This window comes from Ovis aries, chromosome 15, assembly GCF_016772045.2.
Source record: "Ovis aries strain OAR_USU_Benz2616 breed Rambouillet chromosome 15, ARS-UI_Ramb_v3.0, whole genome shotgun sequence".
Lineage (NCBI taxonomy): Eukaryota > Metazoa > Chordata > Mammalia > Artiodactyla > Bovidae > Ovis > Ovis aries.
In genome coordinates this window covers 41,740,088-41,762,757 of record NC_056068.1, presented here as the reverse complement: position 1 = coordinate 41,762,757, position 22,670 = coordinate 41,740,088, and the positions used below count along the sequence as shown (strand labels likewise).

At 49.7% G+C, this 22,670-nt stretch overlaps 1 protein-coding gene across 9 annotated transcripts in view; it reads right to left on the bottom strand.

The window, feature by feature from the left end:
• Positions 1 to 22,670, bottom strand: part of IRAG1 (inositol 1,4,5-triphosphate receptor associated 1) — a 118,972-nt gene that overhangs the window by 51,171 nt on the left and 45,131 nt on the right. For 3 of the 9 annotated variants that reach the window (XR_009596628.1, XM_027979395.3, XM_012095774.5), the window contains exons 2-8: positions 21,868 to 22,025; positions 6,885 to 6,985; positions 5,609 to 5,679; positions 2,992 to 3,165; positions 1,638 to 1,715; positions 907 to 959; positions 657 to 704 (exon numbers count right to left, since the gene is read on the bottom strand). Coding sequence is in view for 5 of the 9 variants with exons in the window: in XM_027979395.3 (XP_027835196.2) it covers positions 657 to 704; positions 907 to 959; positions 1,638 to 1,715; positions 2,992 to 3,165; positions 5,609 to 5,679; positions 6,885 to 6,985; positions 21,868 to 22,025 (683 nt within the window). In the remaining 4 variants the exon portion in view is untranslated. The remainder of the gene's footprint in view (positions 1 to 656; positions 705 to 906; positions 960 to 1,637; positions 1,716 to 2,991; positions 3,166 to 5,608; positions 5,680 to 6,884; positions 6,986 to 21,867; positions 22,026 to 22,670) is intronic. The other 6 variants (XM_060399908.1, XM_060399907.1, XM_042233060.2 and 3 more) reach the window with 5 other exon arrangements.

The window sequence follows — 22,670 nt, the reverse complement described above, 5'->3', positions numbered from 1 at the left end:
TGAGGTGATTCTTGCAAAGCTGATATTTTACTGTTCAGAAGTTCTCAGATTCTATATTCTTTCATTTCCCAGGGAAAGCTGCTTTGTGAGGCGCATGTGGGTCTGTGTGGGTATTTGTGTGGCTGTCCTGTGTGTGCGCTAACACTCTAATAGAGGACTCTATCCCAGACCCAGTTCTATTAATAGATGAGATTATATTCTCTTCTGCCCTTGACACCACCTTGAGCAGTTGACTCTGAGCAGGTGTGGGACTCTTCTTTTGCTCACCAGCCAAGATGAAATTTTCCAGGTGACCCCCAAAAAGAGCCCCAACTAGGGGCTGGAGCTTCCTTGCAATTTTCATGCAAGCTGACTGGAACAGCAGACTTGCCTGGCTTTTGCTGGGTCCAGCAGTCCCCCGGGTCTCTGGCAGCAGCCTGACTGGGGGTCTAGGGCTATGAGCAGGACCACCACAGAAATCATTCCCACTAAATCCCACCTCCTCACCCCCTTCTCCTCAGAATTCTAGTCAACGCAGGGCAGAGGAAACTTCTAGCCTCCTCAGCCTGGACCTTCTACTCACGCACACCCACTGGCAGGCTGCCCAGGGCCTAGCCTTCTGGAACACTGTGTCTCCCACACTCAAATCATCCCAGTTGGGCAGAGCTCAAACTCACAGACTCGCCAAGGTGAGGTGAAGGGACTTCGGCCTCATCCCCCTTCTGCTGGAGAAATTAAACACGAGTCAGCCAGCCACGTGAAGAGACCCTATCTCCTGTTGAAACACCCTCAAGGAGACCCTAGGGTGGTGTCGATGCCTCCCCCGCCCAACAGCCCCACCTCCAGGGGGTCACCAGGTGCCTCTCAGGAGCTAAGGGGTAAGAGAAGAGACTAGCTGGTGTAGAAACCCCACAGCAGCCCTATTACCTGCGGTGGTGCTCCAGGCAGAGGGGACGGTGGGCCACTGCACACATCCAAACCTACAATAGTCCAGACGCTGGTGAGTGACTCCCAGCGCCCCCAGACTCTCAGCTGTCCTCCCCAGAAGGCCCTCCCTTAGGTCCCTCAGGCCTGGAGCCCGTGTTTGTTGAATACCCCTCACAATGCTGCTCCGCAGGGAGCCCTCATCTAATCATCACAGAAACCGCGTAAACAGGTTGGGGCAGAGGGAGAGAAGGCCACACAGCCCAGAGGGTCAGCACTGGGCTCTGAACCCAGATTGCCTGGCCTGAGCCTGATCTTGCCCTGCGCCTCTGACCAGGGCAAGCTGCTCTCCTGGGCACCTCACTCCTTCCCTGGCTGAGCTGCAGTTATGGCTCTGAACGCAGCCTCGTGAAGGGAAGCAGTCAAAATAGAAATTGTGGCCCGGAGGCCTTTGCAGTAAGCTCTGAGGTCACCTTTCTCCGAGGCCTCTTTGGACAAGGGGCCCCGGTCACAGCTCGCTCCCACCACCTTGCACGCCTCCTCACCCTGGGCCAGGCCCACTTCCCCACGCTAGCTCAAAGCCCTGAAAGCAAGCATATCTTCCTCCTCTGAGGCCGCCCAGCCAGGCCTCAGGGGAAGGGGCCAAGAGGGGTCCCGACTGGGAAGCCCACAGGATGGAAGCCCTGGGGCCAGGGAGGAACCAGGGCAGGCGATGTCGGGGGACTGGACCTCACCGGGCGGCGTGGGGACAGTGAGGGAGTTGCTCTGAGAGGATGCAGGAGAAGCTCCGGGGCTGAGGTTTGGCGAAACAGCTGTGGAGACACACAGATTGGCCAGCATTCGTGAAGGCTCAGGACTTCAGTCTGACAAAGACATCCTTTCAGGTTGTCTCACCCTTGGGGTCTGCCTCGTCGGGTTCACAGGCTGATTCTAGACTCTATACAAGGCTCCTGCCACAGCCTAACTCCTCCCTGCCCCAACAGAGGGGGTACTAAGGTCACTTAGGGGTGACAGATAGCAATTTGGATCTTACTCCTCGGTCTGCCTGGCCTCAACCCAAAGTACCTTCTAGAAACAGAGGGCCTGGCATCACTTGGCAGGTATAGCTCCAAAGGCTGTACATCTTAGGCTTGCCAGGATGGCCCTGATTTTAATTGCACCCCTTGTCTCCTAAGTACATTCAGACTTGTCTAATTGCCCCAAATTTTTGTTCAAGAAAAAAGAGTGACTTTAGCCAAAGGGTTAACAGGAGGATTTCAGGGTCCAGGAAAACCTTCTAATTCAGAAATTTCATAAAAACACCGAAGACCACCTTCCCTTCCCCTTAGTAGCTAGGATCCTTCCCGGGGTCTCCAGCTGGAGGTCAAGGAGAGGGAGCCCAGTGCCGGCCTCTCCTGACCTTTGCAGAGGAGGTGCCCATAGAGCAGGGCCTCCTGGGGATGGTGAGATGCCACGCAGACCTGACTTGCAGGGTGGCCTAGGGGTCCGTGCACACTGGCATCACACAAAGGGTTTCTCTTCTTTCAGGGTGCAGGGACTGGGGAGCCCAGGTCAAGTTCACGGGTATCATACGGGCTAGTATTTCTTGGCAAAGCAGGAGGACACAATGGTAACACATAGTCCCCCAAAACTGAAAGGTAAAAGAGTTTTCTGGGCTGCTAAGCTAAGTCACTTCAGTCGTGTCCGACTCTGTGTGACCCCATAGAGGGCAGCCTACCAGGCTCCCCGGTCCCAGGGATTCTCCAGGCAAGAACACTGGAGAGGATTGCCATTTCCTTCTCCAATGCTTGAAAGTGAAAAGGGAAAGTGAAGTCACTCAGTCTTGTCCGACTCTTAGCAACCCCATGGACTGCAGCCCACCAGGCTCCTCCGTCCATGGGATTTTCCAGGCAAGAGTACTAGAGTGAGGTGCCATAGAGTTGGGTATTTCAGAGCTTCTGATATGGGGCAAGATGCCCTCCCCTCACAGGATCCTCTTCATGAGGCTCAGTCCTCCTGGGGGCAGGCGCATTGAGGGCACTTCTCAGAACCAAGGCTCCTGCTGCGACTGATGCCCGGGCCTCCCCACCCCTCAGAGGGGCCTCCTACCTGGTGAGGACTCTCCGGGACTGCTCCTGGACTTCCTTCCACGGCGGGTCAGGAACCGCTCGCTCACCGACTTGGCTTCCTCCAGTAGCGCCAGGTTTTTCTTCTTGTCCTCCTCTGAGATGCTGATGTCCGGCAGCTGGTCATTGACCAGGTCAATGACGTGCCCTGCAGGGTCTGCAGAGGCAAGTGAGCGCTAGGTGAGACCCATGGAATCCTTGGTCCCTCAGGGCCTCAGCCCTGCCCCCAACCCCCAGCCCCCAGCCCACGGATGCTGCCCAGAGTGGACTCGGCCAGCCAAACCCTGGCCCAATTCTGGGCCCTGGAGAGGGCTACGTGGGGACAGACAGGCTCCCTCAGCAGGCCTAGCCCCACCGGCCCATGGCTATGGCATGCCTTCTGTCACAAGTGATCATGAAATCCCCCATGAACCGTCAGTAGAGTCTGCTCCCCTAGTGTTCTTCCTTGGGTCTCTGTTCCTTTAACGAGCCAAGGACACAATTTCATGGCCACCTTCCATCGTTTTCCCCTCTATTCACACTGTTCACCCCTGTGCTGTGCTAAGTCACTTCAGTGGTGTCCGACTCTGTGACTCGATGGACTGTAGCCCACCAGGCTCCTCTGTCCATGGGATTCTCCAGGCAAGAATGCTGGAGTGGGTTCCCTTGCCCTCCTCCAGGGGATCTCCCTGACCCAGGGATTGAGCCTGTGTCTCTTACGTCTCCTGCATTGGCAGGTGGGTTCTTACCACTAGCGCCACCTGGGAAGCCCCTCTATCCTTATTCTAGTGAAGTGAAGTTGCTCAGTCGTGTCCAACTCTTTGCGACCCCATGGACTGTAGCCCACCAGGCTCCTCCCTCCATAGGATTCTCCAGGCAAGAGTACTGAAGTGGGTTGCCATTGCCTTCTCCAGGGGATCTTCCTGACCCAGGGATCGAACCCGGGTCTCCTGCATTCCAGGCAGACGCTTTAACCTCTGAGCCACCAGCTGCCCCTTCTCCAGGAGACTTTCCCTGGGTGAGTGGCACCACCTCTCACCCAGCTGCTCAGAAACATGGGAGTCACTCCACACTCTTTCTTCTGTCTCAGTCCACCCAGGTCCCCCCAACTCATCATTAAGTAAATGTCCCTGGAACCTGGGCCTCATCTCCATTTTTGCTCATCAGCTGTAACTTACTTGCTCAATTACATCAGCACCTCCCAGGTCCTTTCCACCTCCAGGTTACTTGCACTATCCCATCCTCCACTGCCTGTCAGAATGACCATCCTGAGAGCCTCCTCTGACCATGCAGTTCTCCTGCCTCAGCTCAGCAGGATTCCTCACGGTCCCCAGGGTGACATCAGATGCCCAGCTGGGCCCAGCCGCTCTTCCTGATCCCACACACTCCTCTCCTCCAAGCCCTCCATGGTGAACGGCTTCCGCTGTGCCTCTCCAGCCTCCTTTCCTCCTTCTTCTGGTCAGAGCACCCCAGTCTCCACTGGGTGAAGCTCACTGGAGTCTCAGTCATGTTGGGAAATTAGGAAGGAGCTAAACCCTGTTGCCCATCTCGTCTCATGTACCAGTAATGGAACTTGTACCATCCTCAGCCAGCCAACGAGCTCAGTCCCCCTGGGTGGCTGGCTCAGGGATGGCCAGGCGAGGCAGTGAGAGGCAATTCTGAGAAAGGTGTTGGGTATATGGGAAAGAGGAACTCTTTTTTCACTGAAGGGGTATAAGTTCATAGACATTTATTTGCCCAGAAGGAAACCAACACACAAGAGAGGAGACTTGGGAAAGGAAATGAGATGATTGCTCATGACTCAGCGTGAGCACCTGGGGTTAGCACACCCCGAAAACACAGACCCTGGCTTTTATTTTTATTTTTTGGCATGAGGTTTTGTAAGCTGAGTTTCTATGATGTGAGAGTCCTGATTAATACACACAGCAAAGCATTCAGTTGCTCTGTTAAGGCTCCTGCTCCCCAGCAATGTTGCTTCTTCCATCCGGATGACCTTTCCTCCCTCTTGTCCACCTCTCTAAGGCACAACTCAGACACTCTCCCGTCTGGAATACCTATCCAGCCTTCCCTGTCTCTAGCCAGAACTGCTCCCCTGCTTGACTCAGTTTCCCTAACACTTCTGTGAAGGACCTTGCCACACAGTGTCTTGATTCTATCTGTTCGCTTGTCAGTCTCCTCACCCACAGTGGCATGCAAGCAGAGACCACGCCTGCATTTGTGTTCTGATGGTCCAGAGCAGGCTCTGAGATACACTGGGGAAGGAGAAGGTGGTTGGGGCAGCCAGCCTTGCAGCTAAGCATACACCTACCTGGATGTGGGCCTTTCTAGGTGGGGGCGGAGGGCCTCACCCAGCCGTTCCGTCTCCCTTTGCCTCATCTTCCTCTGTATGCCCAGGACTTGTCTTTTTACCAAAACAAACTAAAATCAGATATTATATTTCTGGGCTCAAACACAGAGGGCTCATCGATTTTGCCCTGTTGGGCTTCTAGGGACGGACTTATCCGAGACACAGGAGTGGGGAAGAGGCCAAGCTGCCAGACCTCAGTCTTCCTACTCAAACACACCTTCAGCTGGACTCTACTTCTGGTTGCAGAAATAAGAGAAATCAGCCCAGCCCTTACCCACAGAAGTCAGCGAAGCAGTGGAAACCTTCAAGTGTCGGTGAGAAAGCCTCCTGTGGGGACTGTGGGCTCTGAAAGACAGGACAGAATCACGTTGTTAAGAAAATTGGTCCATGGAGCATGTAAATAGGTGTCTAGATGCTTGCCTATGCTCAAAGTTCATCCTAGAGCATGGCTTTCAATCTCATCTAAGCTTGGGATTTGTTAGAAACACACATTCTCAGGCCCCACCCACCAACAGGATCAGAAACTCTGGGGATGGGGTCCCACACTGATTGATTGAACAATTCCCACCCCCAACAACCAGGTGCTTCTGATGCTCGCTAAACCACTTCCCTGAGGAGATGTTCAGACTCTGAGCATCTAACTTGCAGAAAACTCATAAAATGTGAATAATTGCCTGGTAGAGATGCAGATGATTTCTGTTGAGGAAAAAGGATTAAAAAAATAAGGCTTCATTGTTCCATGAAACATTAAACCTATTTTATATCTAACTTAAGCAATCTTATTCCAGCTTTCTTGTCCTCCTCACTGATTATATTAAGTATGTCCATTTCTTGCATCCTCTTTTGAACCAGCTTTGTATTCCTGTTGGTCCCCCCACCCCGTTAATGAGTTAAATAAATCTTTGACACATAAATCTTTGACACATGCTCATTACATATCTGTATTAGGGTCATCTTTGTAACTTTTTGGAAATTATACTTAGGCCATCTCATTCTAGCTGGACGAATGCATGAGCTAGTGCTGTGTAAGACTGAGGCAGTGACATCTCTGTGCCTGTGAGCCAGTATTCCTACCACGAGGTCATCTGCCACACAGGCAGAATACTAGTCAAGAATCCACATCGTTCAGGCCTGTTTGCAAATATATGGGCAGATATTATAGGAAACTCCCCTGCTATGATTTGTGCTTTTCTTTAAGGTTCAGTTCAGTTCAGTTCAGTTCAGTCACTCAGTCGTGTCCAACTCTTTGCGACCCCATGAATCGCAGCACGCCAGGCCTCCCTGTCCATCACCAACTCCCGGAGTTCACTCAGACTCACGTTAGCCAAGTACAAAGATCCGAATCCAGGAGAGAAAATAACATGAGGGAAGGGGAGATAATGGGAAAATGCCATGCTCGCTCTCTCACGTTGAAAAACCGTTTGATTTTATTTCATCAATAAAATCATCAAGAAAGAAGAAAAGATTTATAAAAAAAAAATAGAGTTGTCTAATCCCACATGCTAGGAAACAGTGCCCTTTATTGCATAGATTAGGCACAGAGGATGTACCTGTTGACCGGGTTTTTGTCAGTTTCTCCTTCTGGTGAACTGGCATCCCCAGTCAGGATGATGGTGGGTGGACTGCAAGATATTCCTGTGGAGGCAGGGTCCTGGTGATTTAGAACAAGAACACAGATGGAGTTAAGCTTCCAGGAGCTGGAACCTTTATTCCAGCATCATGATACCAGAGCCTTCTTGAAATGGGCCAAAGGCAGTTTATTTGGATTATCCAGAAAAAAGAAAAAGAAAAAAAGTTTCTCCTTCATTCACCTAGCTTAGCTTGGTCTATCTTTTATGCACTAAGATTAGGAAACCACAAAGCCATCCCTGGTTATTCCTCACTAACACTGTATTAATAGGAAAAGAACAGTGGAGTCCTCAGGCTGCAAGCAGCCTGCTTGGGGAAGGATGCAGGCCAGCAGAAAACGTGGCGACACCCATGTTCCTGACACCCAGCGACAGTCCTCCATGTGGCTAATGGTGACATGTCAAGAAAGCGATTTGTCCCATGGGTACTGGAACATGGCTTTTAACTTTTATAACTTTGTGAAAATGTTTATCTAAATAAACAAACATTTCTGAAATAATAACAAAGATTACAGGCCAATCCTTAAATTTTTGAGATAGTTTGCAACTAGTAAGCAAAATAGAACAAAACTTCTAACCATCAAAATGAAAGTTATTACACTGTAGATTGGAGCAGCTGTAGTGAAAATGGTATACTGTTATGCTGCTAATGCCTGTGTGAGTGGTAAAACCCTACGTATACAAATGTAACAACAAATGTGTATGTTACAAATCTGTATAATAAATATTTGTTGAGTGAGTAAATGAATGAATGGAATGAAAGCATGCTGTATAGGATATACAACAAAATTCCTAAAGATGCACGTCAACCTGTGTTTTTCCATATCTAAGTGGACTGGAGATAGAAATAGGACCAATGAACAGGAGCAGTAGTGTCTTTGACTTTTCTGCCGCCTGTTGTCCCAGTGTATCCATCTCAGAATTGTTCCCAGTTATATCTGGGAGACTCTCTGGGGATCCTCTTTATGACCCGTCATCATTTTCCTTCTCCTTGCCCTGCTCTCCCATACTGGTGTGTGCTGTTCTAGCCCTCTGTGAATGCCCTACTCTCCCATCCAAAGGCCTGTCTCCCCATGCTCCTGAGCATGTCACACCACCTATCAGTGCAGCTTCCTAGAGCTTCACAACAGTGGGTCCCCACAGCCACTTTCTGTGGAGGTCATGTCCTTCTGGAGCCCCTGGGCATTAGTGCTCTTACCTCTACTGGCCTCAATGAAGCCATGGCCGGGGGCCTGCCCTCATAGAGCCAGGCTGAGCTGTGTTCTTAAGTCCTTGGTATGCAGGAGTTGGCTCTTAGCAAGGTGGGGAGGCCTCTCTCCTTTTCACATTATTCTTTCTTGTCAAGTGGGTACTATACAGAGTCATCTGGACTTCTTGATTCCCACAACTTTTAGTGAAACCAGCTCTTCCATTTTCATCTGCCTCTATTCCCTCCCTTGGCCTCAAACATGAGGCCAGGTGAGCTGGGGAAGAGTCTCTGAGTGCACCCAGGGAACGCCAGATCCCTGTGTTCCACGATCTTTCAGCAGGAGGGAGCTGTAGCGACGAGACAGGGGGAAGCCCTCAGAATCCCTGAGCACATGGAAGGAAACTTCGGACAAGGACTCTGGCTGGGTAGGAGTAGGAAGCAGCACTGCCTTTTTCCTTTTCCTTTGGAAGAATCACACCCTCAAATTTCTGCTCATCATCCACTAGCTGTGTGTCCTCGGCAAGCTACTTAACCTCTCTATGCCCCATGACAACTCACAAGGCTGATGTGAGGATTAAAAATAATGTTGAGAAAGTACCTTAGCACAAGACTGATATATCAATAAACAGTCATACCACCGTCAAATCACTTTTCTCTCTCACTCAACACATTTTAGTTACGCATCATGTGCCAGAAGCAGTTTGAGATACAAAGACCCTCATGAGCTCACAGACAAGCAAGGGATACAGAGAAGTAATTCATCAGTAATTCACTGATAATACATATAAGGTGATAAGGGATGAACCACACTCTTCGAAAGCTCCAAGAAAGCAAAGCAAACTCTCTTATGAGGGGAGCTGGAGAAGACTCTCCAGAGGAGGGGACATTTAAGCTAGCTCTTGAGGGATGAATATGAGTTTGCAATACAAAGATATTAGAGGAGGGACTGCCCTGGTGGTCCAGTGGTTAAGAATCCACCTTGTAATGCAAAGGGCGGGGGTTTGATCCTTGATCAGGGAACATAAGGTCCTACATGCCACGGAGCAACTAAGCCCACAAGCCGCAACTAGAGAGTCTGTGTGCTGCAACGAAAGATCCCACATGACAGTGAAGATCCTGGGCTGCAGCTAAGACCCGACCCAACCAAATTTAATTAATTAAAAGTAAGAATTAGGGGGGAGGTTTTGGGCAAAGGAAACAGCATTAGTAAAAGGCGTAACAGCACTAAGGATTCATGAGTGTAGGTGGAGCATAGACTATGGAGTAGGTGAAATAACTTGCTTACTCTCCCGCCACCCCTTTCCCTCTCTCCCTCTCTCTCTTCTTCCCCCCAACCCAGCTTAGTCTTCAGCCCCATTCATGGTGTAGACTGTTTTACCCTCCCTTTTTTTAAGATTGACACAAAAGTTTTCAAAAGTCTTAGAGTCTAAGAGAGCGGCCAGTCTGTAAACTTTTGCACATTATTACACTTTATTCTGTCTATTCATCCAGCAAACATTTATTGAATGCCTACTACGTGCTAGGGCCTACGCAGACAAAGGCGAACCAGGAGGACCTCTGAAATACTACCCCCCGCCTCCTGGCTAGCACAGTGGGAGGGGAGTGAGGTAGAAGTAGCCTCCCTCCCACCGCTACCCATCCCAGGTAGGGTCCCGCCGGTCCTGCAGGTCCGGTCCAGTCGGGTGCCGTCAAGGTTGACGCTGTGAGGTAACTGGTCTGCAAGGCACTGGAGGAACTGTTTTCCAGTGGAGTTTTCCCTGACTCCTGGCGAAAGTGATGAATATGAGTCACTATCCAGAGGTGACTGTCATCCATGGGGTTGCTGGTACCCTTACCCAGAGGAAGGTCAAGGGCCAAGATTCCCACACAGAAAGGCAGAAACGAGCCCCTGGTGGCGAGTGCCAAGCACGTAAATACAGACACACACACACAATTTGAAGTTGCTTAAAAGCCAGGAGGCACAAAGCAATCAGGGAGAAATCCTCTAATCCCCTGATGGAATGCCCTGGAATGTCCTCCTGCTCTCCTTCCAAAGTGTACAAAATATACACTAATAAAATCAAATTGTTCTCTCCTTAATCAGCTCACAGAAAGCTCCAGGCAATATCTAATTTCCTGCAAAACTGTTTTTGTGGGGAACATTTAGTCTTGTGCTGGCTGGGTTTCACTTTAACGGGGAATCAGGAGAGAGTGTGGGAAGATTCCAAGGGCCCTCCGGGTGAATTCTGCCAGGTTTTAATGCCGTGTAAATACTCATCCTTGCTCCGGCTCTGAGCTGCCAAAACAGAAGGCAGGGCCTCAAGAAAGCTTGTTGGGCGGTGCATTCAAACAGAATCCACCAGGCAAGTTCCTGGCTCCAGGACTTCAGGACTCAGGCTCTGGAGCCACACTAATTCACGATACAGCTTTTCACATTAGTTGTGTGACCTTGGGCAAGTGACCTCTCCTCTCTGTGCCTCATCTATAAAATAGCTATCTCACAGCGTAGTTACAACAATTCCACAGACTGATGTAGAAATAGGATTGCCGGATAAGATACAGGATACCCTATTACATTTGAGCTTTAAATAAACAACAATTACGTTTTTAGTGTAAGTAGGTCCCGAATACTTACTTACGCTAAAGTATTCAGTGTAAAGGAGCTCTGAAGGTGAAGACTCTGCCATCAGTGCAGGAGACCAGGGTTCGATCTCTGGGTGGGGAAGATCCTCTGGAGAAGGGAATGGCAACCCACTCCAGTATTCTTGCCTGGATAATCCCATAGACAAAGGAGATTTGCAGGCTACATTCCATGGGGTAGCAAAGAGTCAGACATGACTGAGTGACTAACACACATGTCCCAAATATTGCTTGAACATAACTGTTTCATTTGCTAAGTGTGGCAGCTCCAGATGGTAAGCTTGTAGAAGAGCACCCGGCTGCTAGTAAATGCTCAATAAGTGTCAGATGTTATAGTCTGTTATTGGTACCATTGGGGCTAAATTAATGACTTTGGAATTTGGTTTGGAGAAGATTGTTGTTCTTAGTTTTGCATCTACACAACCTTCTGGAGTTCAGTTAGGAGGACCTTGCACTTCTGGTCATGGAGCCATGGAATATCTTCCGTGGGACACCCAGCCACAGAAGTCCAAGTAATCAAGGACTCCCAGGGAAGTCTACATCCAAGGCCTCCTTCACCTGGCTCCACCCCCTCTCTCACCACCTGCGTCTCAGACAAGGTAGAGATGACTCTTACCTGCAGGAGAAGCAACGAAACAAACATGGGTAGAAGGAAGTGACATTTAGTCCCACCTACTGCCTGCAGGGCCCTGGCCCAGGCACTTCCTGTGTGTGTTCTCTTAATCGTTCCAGCAGCTCTGAGGATGAACCTCAGGACACCCATGAACAACGTGGGGTGAGAATGTCTCCTGATCTCACAGAGTCGTGCAGGGGAGATGAGAAGATGAAAGCAAAAGCCCTGAGTGTGAAATAGGGGATTAATATATTTCTTTTCTTTCCCCTTTTTTCACATTTCAATTTCCACTTAACCAACAACAAAAACCAGACTGTCCAGGGTTGCAAAACCCTGGGGAAGAAACAGATACCAGGCCTGTTGGCCTTCCTGTCACACACGCTGGCTGTACAAGTTGTCTCCAGGTCTTGGGTCTCGCCTTCCCTGATTTCTGGTGCCCTGCAGGCCTCTGACGTGCCTCTCTTATTCTTCCAAACTGTACCTTACCCAGTAAGCCCCTTCCTCCAGGAAGCCCTTCAGGCTGAATACACAGCTGGAGGAAAGATAGCAGGGGCACCCTTCTCACCTTCCAGGGCCCAGCCTCCCCAGGGATCCGTTCCCCTTCCCTGGAGTCAGCCGAGCACTGCGGGAGCTGGGCCATCTCCCAGCAAGCTTGCCCTTTAATAAGCCAGCAGGTCACATTTTGTTCTCTTTAAATAAGCCTTATAGAAACATTTAAATGTTTATTTCGCTCATAAATTCCCAAGAATGCACCACAGTTTCCTAACTGCCTGGGTGCAGGGATAAATATAGGCCAGTGTCACAGACGGGAATATTAGCTTCCTTTCCCCCATGTCACGTGGCGAGCCCTGGTTCAGAAGCTCTGAGCAGCAGACCAGCCCCAGCCCAGGCAGGAGTGGGGAGTTTAGCTCCTGCACTGGGACCCTGGCAGCCGTTCTGGGAGAAGACTGTGCAGGCAGGCAGTGTGGGGTGGTGAAGTCGGGAGGTCTACACTGCTCGGTGACCTCGGGCAAGTCACTTAACTTCCCTGGGCTTCCTGTTCTCAAACATTAGTTGGAGCAAATAATCCCCATTTTTCAGGCCGGTTTTGAGGGTGACAGTGACAGTGAGGATAGTGACAGAGGGCGGGCACTGCTATAGCTGTATCCCCAGGTCTCTCTCTCACAGCCCGAAGGGCAAATAAGGACTGTCTCTGGAGAGGACAGCCCTGGCCGCAAAGAGGCTTAGCACTCTCGTGGCAGGATAAAAGGATTCTCTGGGGACTTCAGAGAAAATGATTATTCCAGCAATGAGTCCTAAGAGCATGGGAGAGAGCAGAAGTGCCTCTGCTGAGCTCGGCTGGACCTGGGGCTCCTCCCTGCCAAACGTGGAGGATCAGATCCTGGCTCCCGGAAGGCTCCCCGTTGCCCGCCGTGTGGATTACCCCGTCACTCGCGGCCTGCCCTGCCTCTGTAGATCCTCTTTCCGGCCATTGTCCAGTCTACTCCTAGCAGTCTGGGGATCGTGGCTTAGTTGCTATGTCGTGTCCGACTCTTTGCGACCCCACGGACTGTAGCCCGCCAGGCTCCTCTGTCCATGGGATTTCCCAGGCAAGCATTCGGGAGTGGGTTGCCATTTCCTTCTCCAGGGGAATCTTCCCAAACCAGGGATTGGGAACTCCTGCATGGGCAGGCGAGTTCTTTATGGCCGAGCCACCAGGGAAGCCCCAGTCAGGGGTCACCCATCCCCAGATTATCCTACCTTCTTCGTCACTGTTTTTACTCTCATGCCATCAGCCTTTGAAGTGTGAAAGTGCATAGAGTGTCTGTTAGCCTTCCTCTGTCGGGGAGGAGGGTATCACTCAACCAGTTGGCCGTTCATCCATGATTATCTTCTAAACTCTCCTCATCCTTCCTGTCCATCTCCTCCCTTGGGTCCAGGCATTTAATCATCCATACAGGCAATTATGCGCCCAGCCTATCACACAACCATACATCCCTAAGCTCTTGCATGTGCAAGAGCCTATGCTGAGGCTTGGAGATACACATATCACCCCTGACCCTAAAGGAATGCAACCTGACAGGGTACTCAGAGAAATTAAAAAAAGACAAGCTACATCCATGGGCTTATAATAAGACCAATAACTGTAGTGTACATTCCTGACCATCTGTAATAATCCACATTTCTAAACCACATTCTGCTCTGTCCTGGACAGTTGCACAGCTATAACCTCACAGCTCTTACTCTCTGACCCAAACCATTAGAAGCCATCCTGATAGAACAGTCCTCTTGACTCTGTCTGAGCTTCCCTTCCATAGAGGATGGGGCATCAAGCACCTACCTCCCATGCCTGGGGTTTCTGGTGTCCAAGACACTGGATTTACTGCTGGGTGGCACCAGGGAAGGAGGCAAAGGTGGTGGGAACACCTCAACAGAAATGGGTTTGAATCTCCACTCAGCCATGACACTCCATGTGGCCTTTGACAATTATGTAATCTCTTCTACAAAATACAGATGATAGTAATGTCTACTTTGGGAGTTCCCAATAGATATCTCCAATATCTTATACATCAGACTCTAATGCTTTACTGACAGTTTATTTGAAGATACTTCACTGAAGATCTGAACAGAGCCTGTTCCTGCAAAGGGCAGGATGAGATAAGGATGAATTCAAAATCTTCAAGTGGAGTATTCAAGGTACTCCTCAGCTTCTGGTGGTTAGAGTGTACTTCCTTGCCTCAGTTTTCTCATCTGTAAAATGGGTAATAATCATACTGATCTCCTAGAATTGTTGGTGTAAAATGCTTAGAGCACTGTCAGTCACATAGGAAGCACAGTAAGTAAGACGGTTCTCATAGGGTTAGTTGGGAGGGTTGGGAGGGTGGTCTCCCCACTCTGCACAGTCATTACCAGTTTCCAAGGACTTAACACACACTATGCTTCTCCTTCATCTCATTCCTGACAGAGGATTGATTCTTTTGAGTCCTGAACCCTTTTCCCACCACGGTAGAGCACGCGTTTCTCCAGGGGCTTCCACTGGGGTATAGATGGAGCCCTAGCCCACTGACAAGTGATCACAGGGTCTCAACAGCCAAGGGGAGGCGAAGTGGAGAGTGAAGCTGGCAATCCACCTTACCCAGTCTCATGTGTTAAGGTCTAGATATTTCTGGGGATGGCATAGAACAAAGATCCGCCAGTTCCTGATCAGAGAAGGTCATGAGAGCAAATCAGATCAGAGAGACCTGTCATTCAGCTGTAAATCCACAAGGAAGTGAACTCCCTGAGAGTGGGACTTTGGTGGGTTAGAGCTCAATAAATGCTTGGTGAATGAATTCAATAAACATTTATTGAGTAAATTAAACTCAGTTCTATCTTTGCTGAGTACCTACCACACATCAGTGAACTGCCATCCATTTCCTGTGTGCTCAAACTCCACTGCATTGCAATGGGGTGTTTTCTGGACTAGAAAGAAGAAAAACCATCATTCTAGGCCTGTTTTTCAGCTACAAGCCATGAGGCAGCGAAATTCAGGCCTTGTTACTTCTTCATTATGTGACTTTGGACAACTGGCTTAACCTCTCCAGGACTTACTTTCCTAATCTATAAAAAAGGTACAGGCATTGCTAACTTACAGGGCATTGTAAAGGTCATCTGAGATCATGAGTACAAAGAGCTTAGCCTAGAACACAGTAGGAGCCTCACATGTTGGTTTCTCTCCTTGCATCCAACTATAATACCTACATGCTCTGAGCGTCTCCAGCCATAATACCTACATGCTCTGAGCTTTCCAGTTTCCTGGGGCTGATGATCTCTGTCCCCGCAGTGGCATTAGAAGACCAACAGCAGGGATACCTGTGAAAACTTTTTAGTGTACCATTTTGTGCTGTGCGAGGGACTGAGAACTTTGTTGAACACTGAGTAAAGCTGAGTGCTTTGCTTAGCACTGGCTATATGTTATTCTGGTAAAGTCAGGTTGCCTGGGTTTGAGTCTAGGCTCTTACAATCTAACCCCTTAGCTGTGTTGCCTAGTGAACCTTACTTTCTTTTCTGTGCTTAAATTCTTCATCTATAAATGGGAATAGCAATAATACTGACCTCACAGCGTTAGTGTGAAAACTAAATGAGAAAATATAGACAGAAACCTAGCATCGTGCCTGGAATTGCCTTAAAATTTAGCTGGTGTGAGCAGTTATTACTGGAACACTCAGTTTACAGATAAGGAAGCTGAGGCATGATGAATAACCCACCCAGGGTCACACTCAGGGATGAAGCGCAGGCCCCCTTCACTCTGCCACGTGGCTCATGTTTCATGTTCCTATGAAACAGAAGCATTTCCTGTGCCTTCCAGAACTCCCTGGCTGCTTGGGGAACCCTGCTTGGAATTCTTCTCTTCTAACAGGACAGCCGTGCGGGATGATGGTAGCGAGTCTGGATGTGCCTCTTACTACACTAAGCAGGGAGAAAGTTCCAGGTTGGTTATGGTGGCGGCCACCATGCTATCCAGTTCTGGGCCAAAAGATGGGGAGGCCCCGCAGCTTCATGGTCAGAGGTTCTAGGAGCTCCACAAACAGACCCTTTCCTGTTAGGGCTGGATGCAGAGGGCTGCTTTTCAAAAAAACACTCCAACCTCATTTTCAGTTAAGTAATAATTGGGGTAGGGGTCGGGGTGGGAGCAAGGATGCTGATGGTTAGTTGGGTGCTTCAGTGAGCATGTCAACCAGACGCTGCTGTATGTGAGGGCTGAACATCAGTTTCTGTCTAGAGGACCAGAAAGTGCAGTACAGTAAGTGCCCTACATACGAACCTTCAAGCTGTGAAATTTCAAAGATGGGAACGTGAATTTGCATGTAAAGTCACGTTATTTCACGCATCTAGTGTGCTTGTCTCACGCACACATCCTCTCCAGGCAGCTGTGTTTTGTGTACTTTACCGCACAGTACTGTATAGAGTGCGGGAGTACAGTCTCTTTATTTCAAGCCCAGGATGTCCAAAGGTATAAAAGCTCACTATGTTCTGTGCTTTTTTATGTCTTACTTGTGTGAAAAGTATTATAAACCTATTACAGTGCAGTAGTCTACAGCTGATTGTGTTAGCTGGGTACCTAGGCTAACTTTGTTGGACCTATGAACAAATTAGACTTACAAATGCATTCTCGAAACAGAACTCCTTCGTATGTAGGGGACTTATTGGATCAAGTAGATGCTCAGGGAGGCCTGGAGTGAGAGGAACACGTGTGTGTGGCCTGAAGCAGGAACAGCACGGTGGCCTGGGTTTCTAGGGCTCAAGACACACCCAAGCGTGCTGTTTTATTGGGACCACAGCTGTGGCACTTCAGATTTATAAGGTGGTAAGTTCTACGGGGCCCAGGTTGGCTGTCTCTGACAAGCGGTTTTGGGAGCAGAGGACAGCATTCCCTTGGTCCTAGCACCTCTCACAGAGGCCCCAGTGCCAAAGCTGAGAGAGCTCAGTGCAGGGCATAGACCAAGAATGTGGGCTCTGGGGCCAGGCTGCCTGGGTGCAAATCCTGGGCCTTTCACTTACAAGCTGTGTGACCCTGGAGCAAGGCACTTAACTACTCTGTGCCTCAGTCTGCTCAGCTATGAGATGGAACTGATGATGGATGCCTACCTCATAAAGGGACTTGAAAGTTAACTGAGTTAATAGAGTAGTAACCCCAACAAGGTCCATGTGGTCAAAGCTATGGTTTTTCCAGTAGTCATGTACAGATGTGAAAGCTGGACCATAAAGAAGACTGAGTACCAAGGAATCAATGCTTTTGAATTGTGGTGATGGAGAAACTCTTGAGAGTCCCTTGGACAGCAAGGAGATCAAACCAGTCAACCCTAAAGGAAATCAACTCTGAATATTCCTTGGAAAGACTGATGCTAAAGTTGAAGCTCCAGTACTTTGGTCACCTGATATAAAGAATGGATTCATTGGGAAAGACCCTGATGCTGGGAAAGATGGAAGGCGAAAGAGAAGGGGGCGGCAGAGGATGAGATGGTTGGATAGCACCATCGGCTCAAAGGACATAAATCTGAGCAAACTCCAGGAGATAATGAAGGACAGAGAAGCTTGGTGTGCTGCAGTCCATGGAGTTGCAAAGAGTCAGACACACTTAGCAGCTGAACAACAATGAAAATTGTGGCACCTGGCAGCACAAGGTTAGCAGTTATTAGTGGCTTTATGGATAATGGAGAAGTGGGGTAAGGCAGTGGTTAGAGAACAGTGGTCAGAGTGATGCCGGAGGAGATGACGTGAAAGATGACGTCAGCTTATGAGCTCACACTGACCTGCCCCTGGGGCCTTCCAAAACCCCTGGAGGGGGAGAGGGGTGAGATCCAGTGAGAACTGGGCTCTTATAGTTAATATGACTGTCTCCATACTTTGAGGTTTGGAAGGCCCCTCTGAGGAGGCCATGCAGTTCCAGTGAGTGGAGTTGCTAATACGGCTGCTGGTTACAGGCCTGGAAAGGGCTGATGTCCTGGTCACACCGCCTGTAGGGCCTGGGGCCAGGTCTGGTGCCCCACAGTGAGGCGGAGACAGGCTGGTATGTGTGGGGAGGGGTGGAGGAGGCTCTGAAACGTGCCATGGCATCAAAGCCTGGAGGAACTGGAGGCAGAGAGGCTCTAGGAAGACGCAGAAACCTCCTTCATGCGTCTGTGGGTCTTCACCCACAACAGGCCGCTGTGACGACAGAACTGAGGGAGTCGGGGGAGGCAGGCTCCAGCCTGACCAGGAAGCAGAGCTGCCAATCATGCGCGGGTCCACACCCAGAGGCTTTGGTCCAGCGGGTGGAGGTTGGCAGAGGAATCCAGGGGTAACAAGCTCCCAGGTGACTTAGACCAGGCAGGATTTTGCCTGTCTTTAGAGGAAGGGGCTTAGATGTGACCTGAGATCTGGTCAGTGACCTACTGTCAGTCTGTGATCCCATAAGGTCGCGGGCTTATATCCTCACAGCTTCTGCTCCTACCAGAGCCTCTTGGCTACCAGCCTCATCCCTTTCGGCCCTTCCCTGTTCAAAGGCCAACCCAGGAAACACTGCTCAGGACACAGCCTCACCAGAGGGCGTTGTCAGGAGGCTTTAGTTCTTTGTGCATTTTGATTATAGCTTCTGCTTGGGATCTTAAACAGTATATCTCTTTATCTGTCCAAGTCTGTGCGTGTCTGAAAGTGTGTTTAGGTCTGGCATGTGTATGAGTGTTCGTGTGCTTATGACTGTGTTTGTGTGTGTGTGTGTGTGTGTGCGTGAGCAGAAAGAAAAACAGGATCTTTTGTGTTTTTGTGTGAGACGGCCTCAGCTAGTGCCTCAGTCAGCGATGGCAAGTGGGGGCTGGGGCCTGAGGAACCAGAAGTAGGGCTGGACCGCAGGGAGCCGTAAACTCAGAAGGATGGTCTGTTTATTGCCTGTTTCACAGAGTGGAATTCACACGGCACCAGGAGTTCCAGCCCAGTCTTCCTGGCCAACCTTGCTTCCCTGGCCTCTGCTGCTCTGAGCGACTCAGGCTCCAGCCCCCAAGGCTCCAGTCTAACTCTCAAGACCTAACTGTCCCCTGAGGCTGCAGCTGCCGGAGGAGCCCCATGTGGGTTGTCTGATGGGCACTGCAGAGGAAGATGCTCTTTACTTAGGATGCCTGTGGGCTTCTGGAGGACTCAGGAAGGCCCAGGGCCTGTCAGTCAGGGCAGAGAATAAAAGGATACTGAATCTGATGTGGCCTTCAGCCTGGGTCTAACCTGTCCCAGCTCCACAGTCCCTCAGGCCAAAGCAGGCCCTCAAGGGCTGGGCTGAACAGACAGGGTCCAAGAGGCAGCCACTAACACTTGCCCTGGGGAAGAGATGAGGAACCAGAGGTATGGAAAAGTTAACAGACTCAACACCAGGTCTCTTGACCAGCATATGGAAGAGTTATGACTTCAGCCCAGGTTGGCCTCACTCCAGAGTCTCAGTTCTGAAATCCTGCACTAATGTGCCTCTCACAGGATCCGGGCATCCTGGCTCCAGCTCACCCAGGTTCCTCATGGGTCCTTCTCCTGATAGACTCTGGCACTGCAGAGGCTATTGAGGCCCACAAACAGTCTCTTTATTTTTTCATCTCCCCATGAGCACATGGAGGACCTTCAGAGACCCTGAGGGCCCAGGGTGTTTGTTATAGAAGTCTGGTTTGGGAAAGTGAGTTTGTGGGGGCTGGAATCTGGAGTTTCTGCTGCTCAGCTGGGGCTCTCTGACCCTCAGCTGTGTAGTGAGCTCCTGGCACCCTATCCCTGCTTAGTTATCCCTAGAAATTCACCCTCACCTCTGACCCAGTGAAGTTACACCTATGTGTGATTTGAAGCCATGATGGGGAAAAAGGCCAGCAGGCTTTTGTACTATCTGGTCTTGCGTCTCGGTGGAGGTTTGAAGTGTCTTTTAATTAGAGAGGTTTGAAACCAAGAGGAACTGAACTCAATGTGAAAAAGATCTCTTCACCGAGGATGGAGCTGTGTCTCTGCCCATCTTTCGTTAATTTATTTTTTTAGGAGCACTTGAATACTTGGGGATCAGGGCGTGGCAGCCATTCAGGGTAGTTGCCCAGGATTCAGGAGCTAGATTTTACATCACAACCTGTCTTAAGGGCACTATCATTGTGAGTAAAGTGGATAGGGTCAGGGATGACCACAGCAAGAAGTGATCCAGGACTGAGGGGTGGAGATGCTAAGGGGATAGAACCTGGGAAAGGGAATGACTTGAGGACTGGGGGCAGTGACATTGCAATCCAGATGTGTTTTAGTCTAGCTTTCTAGGTGGCTCAGTGGTAAAGAATCTGCCTGCCAGTGAAGGAGATGCAGGCAATAAGGGTTCGATCCCTGGGTCAGGAAGAGCCCCTGGAGGAGGAAATGGCAACCTGCTCCAGTATTCTTGCCTGGAAAATTCCACGGACAGAGGAGCCTGGTAGGCCACAGTCCAGGGTCACGAAAGAGTCGGACATGACTGACCACACACACAAGTGTTTTATTCTGTGTTGTACTTCCTTTCTTTAAACCCCAAGATTTCAGTAGATTAGCAAACTTTTTGTTGGGTAAACCTTACAGTCACTGTCGGTAACACTTTGGGGGAATTGTCCGCACGTGATTAGGAGCAGCAGCAGGAGAGGGGCAACAGCAGAGCACAGTGTGGGGAAGGCTAGATGTCACCTGCGGAGGAGTAGAGGAACCCTTTGGAGCCACTGAAAGGAGCTGGACAGCATCATCCCCATAGCCCAGGACACTCCTGGGAGTGGGGCTCAGTAAAGCCCAGAGCTGGTGCCTACGGCCAAGGGCATGGGGCTTGGCTCACTGGAATTTAGAAATTCAAGGGCTCTCCAAGGCTGCCAAGTTCTACAGGATCTCAGTCCCATGAGCTTGGGGCTGAGAGGCTGTTCTTTTCCAATTATCTGTTCTTTTTATTATCTTAGTTCCCACAGTCACGATGTGAAAAGAAAACAAATGTCATTATAACATGAAACTATTCACTAAGAGTCTGCCCACTTTTCAAATGTATCAAATTAATGCCAGCTCATATAACCTTCCCTCACTTAACGAGTGTCTCTCCCTCAGTCTCAGGGACATTTGGAGAACTGTCAGGTACAACAAGATGTATAAGTTCAGTGCAAATCAACTGCAAAGTTCATCAGGTTCAAAACGCCACGTCGGAGAATTTCACATACAAGATCTTAGATCAACGAACGAGGAGCTCATGGAGTTAGACCAGTTAACAGATGAATTCAAAATTATGAGGATGATGGAAAGATAGGTTCTTCATGAGGGAATATTGAGGGACTGAAAGAGGTCCTTAGGAAAATGAATGAAGCCCTTAAATATCAAACAAGCAGAATCTCTTAATGAAGGTGCTTATTATAAAGTAAAATGTAAAGGTGTGACATCATGTGAACAGATCGCTTCATTGGCATAAAAAATATGTAATACAAAAATCAACATACTTGATTAATTCTCTGTTCATTCTAAAAATTAACGTATATTTTTATACGTTATTTTTGCAATATGTACGGTTAAAAATTTATCTTCACGATATCATTTGTACAGTTAAACCTCAATGGAACCTTTCAATTTACTTTCATCATTGCCTTTTTTATAATAAAATCTGACTGAAACCCTTTTCCACTATTTACTAAGAAACTTCGATCTTCATTTTAAGAGGATTCGGCTTAAGTGACCTTAGGCTGGTGCCCACAGTGCTGACAGGACAGGGCCCTCCATGCTGGGGGTTCTCCTCCAGGTACCTCCCCATCCTAGGAGGGCAGTGTGACTTCCCAGGAGACCTCAGTCAGACACAGCCCAGGAGGTTCCACTCTCAGGGTGTGTGGGGGCCAACTCAAATGACCTTTGGATATGTATTCCTTGGTGTGGAAGCCACACACCTTCCCCAGCCCCACTGCCGCCTGCAAAGGCTGGTGGCACACCCTACGGCCTCAGCCCAGGGCGCTCGGCGTGGCCCCGGCCAGGCAAGCTGCAGGAAGGGAGGCACTTACTTGGCCGGCGGGGCTCTGGGCTGCCTGTGGCTCTCCGGGGGGCTCCTCGTCCTCGGGAGTGTGGGGCATGGCAGCCTCCTGGCGGGAGTGACTGCGTGTGCCCGGAACCTCCGCTGCGTCAGCCCCAAAGATGCTCCAAGAGGCCTGGGCTCCACAGGCTGAGGAGACGCCAAAAGGACAAGTCAAATCCAGTCCCATCCCTGACCCACGCCGGGTCCCGTTTCCAGGAGCCGCAAACCGCAGAGAGAGCCTGCTTGAGTTTACAGCAACAAGGGCTAAAATAGGCGAGCAGAGGGCATTTGGAATTGCATTTCCTCCTGCTCTTTCGCTCTGTTTACAAAGTCAGAGGTGACCTTAGAGATTTTGCATCTAATTTAGGCTGTACAGGAAACAGCCATCCCAGAAGGGTGCCTCGAACTCCTTGAAGCCATAACCGATGGAAGATTCTCCAATGGGAGCCAGACTTGTGTTTGTCAGCCATTTATTGAGCAGCTACTGGGTGTTAGGCATTATCTAGGAACATTACAAACATCACCTAGTTTAATCCTCACGCTGTAGGCATTACTATTTGCATTTTATAGATAAGAGAACTGTTTGGAGAGTGGAAGCCACTTGCCCAAATCATACAAAGACCAAGCATTTGAATCAAAATCTTTCTGATTTGGAGGCCACTATACCGTACAACCTTGCTTGGCCAGATGCAGGAGGAGGAAGGGATGGTGTCTCCTGAGTTCCTGCCCCATGCCTCACCTCATGCCCTTCAGCAGCAACTCTGACCCTCAGTTGAGGAACAGCCCTCACTG